Consider the following 1,894-nt stretch of genomic DNA (forward strand, 5'->3'; position numbering starts at 1 on the left):
CACTAGGTCAGGACTACTTCTAGGTGTCACTAGGTCAGGACTTCTTCTAGGTGTCACTAGGTCAGGACTACTTCTAGGTGTCACTAGCTCAGGACTACTTCTAGGTGTCACTAGGTCACGACTACTTCTAGGTGGCACTAGGTCAGGACTTCTTCTAGGTGTCACTAGGTCAGGACTTCTTCTAGGTGTCACTAGGTCAGGACTACTTCTAGGTGGCACTAGGTCAGGACTACTTCTAGGTGACACTAGCTCAGGACTACTTCTAGGTGACGCTAGGTCACGACTACTTCTAGGTGGCACTAGGTCAGGACTTCTTCTAGGTGTCACTAGGTCAGGACTTCTTCTAGGTGTCACTAGGTCAGGACTACTTCTAGGTGGCACTAGGTCAGGACTACTTCTAGGTGACACTAGCTCAGGACTACTTCTAGGTGACGCTAGGTCACGACTACTTCTAGGTGGCACTAGGTCAGGACTTCTTCTAGGTGTCACTAGGTCAGGACTTCTTCTAGGTGTCACTAGGTCAGGACTACTTCTAGGTGGCACTAGGTCAGGACTACTTCTAGGTGACGCCAGGTCAGGACTACTTCTAGGTGTCACTAGGTCAGGACTACTTCCAGGTGGCACTAGGTCAGGACTACTTCTAGATGGCACTAGGTCAGGACTACTTCTAGGTGACGCCAGGTCAGGACTACTTCTAGGTGGCACTAGGTCAGGACTACTTCTAGGTGGCACTAGGTCAGGACTACTTCTAGGTGACGCTAGGTCAGGACTACTTCTAGGTCAGGACTACTTCTAGGTGACACTAGGTCAGGACTACTTCTAGGTGACACTAGGTCAGTCTAGGTCTCATCCGTCCCTGTTGCTGTAGTGGTCACACTGAGGAGGAATGTCTCTGGCGGGGTAGTAGCGGAGTACACGGGTCCTGTATTTATGTCGTCTTGTCTCGTTCCAGGGAGCCCCGGAGGTCATTCCAGGCACGGCTCTCTCATGGCCGATCGCTCCAAGCAGATGTTTGGACCGCCCGTTATAACCGTCAGTATCATTTGCCGTTTCTTAGTCTTGACTTCCTGTCTCAAGATTCCATCTCACCGATGTCACTTCCTCCCAGGGCCGCCATTACCAGACACAGCCGTCCTTCAGTCCAACCGCGGCAGAACATGGCCAGTACCAGACCAGCCAGTCGGGTCACAGCCCCTATACTGTCAGCCAATCGCAACACAGCTTTGGTGCAGCCCAGGCCGGACAGGTCACCTATACTACCAGTCAGCCAATCAGAGGTCAGAATGGCTTCCAGCTCACATCTAAGACTTCCTGTATTCCAGTGTTTCCTCTCATTGCTGTTGTGTTTCCTGCAGGTCCCTCCGCCTTCCCCACCATGCAGTACTTGTCCCACCAGCAGCCGGGATACACAGTCCACGGTCATTACACCGGAGCTCACGCAGGTTGGTACTTCTCCCCCCGTCCTCCCTCGTCTCACCGCGACCTCTCCATTCATACCGAGGCTGCTGGAGGCCACCAGTATTACCGCTGACTTCCATGGCATTGTCCATCCTCCTCACCATTGTCCATCCCCCTCACCATTGTCCATCCCCCTCACCATTGTCCATCCTCCTCACCATTGCCCATCCCCCTCACCATTGCCCGTCCCCCTCACCATTGCCCGTCCCCCTCACCATTGCCCGTCCCCCTCACCATTGTCCATCTTCCTCACCATTGTCCATCCCCCTCACCATTGTCCATCCCCCTCACCATTGTCCATCCTCCTCACCATTGCCCATCCCCCTCACCATTGCCCGTCCCCCTCACCATTGCCCGTCCCCCTCACCATTGTCCATCTTCCTCACCATTGTCCATCCCCCTCACCATTGTCCATCCCCCTCACCATTGTCCATCC

The 1,894-nt window shown here is 54.1% G+C and overlaps 1 protein-coding gene across 1 annotated transcript in view; it reads left to right on the forward strand.

Annotated features, from left to right (window-relative positions):
- GPS2 (G protein pathway suppressor 2) overlaps nt 1–1,894 on the forward strand; it is an 18,088-nt gene that overhangs the window by 7,023 nt on the left and 9,171 nt on the right. The window contains exons 5-7 of the mRNA XM_018575243.1: nt 953–1,032; nt 1,109–1,277; nt 1,356–1,442. Coding sequence (XP_018430745.1) covers nt 953–1,032; nt 1,109–1,277; nt 1,356–1,442 — 336 coding nt within the window. The remainder of the gene's footprint in view (nt 1–952; nt 1,033–1,108; nt 1,278–1,355; nt 1,443–1,894) is intronic.

This window comes from Nanorana parkeri, unplaced genomic scaffold (assembly GCF_000935625.1).
Source record: "Nanorana parkeri isolate BGI_ZX_2015 unplaced genomic scaffold, ASM93562v1 scaffold3677, whole genome shotgun sequence".
NCBI lineage: Eukaryota > Metazoa > Chordata > Amphibia > Anura > Dicroglossidae > Nanorana > Nanorana parkeri.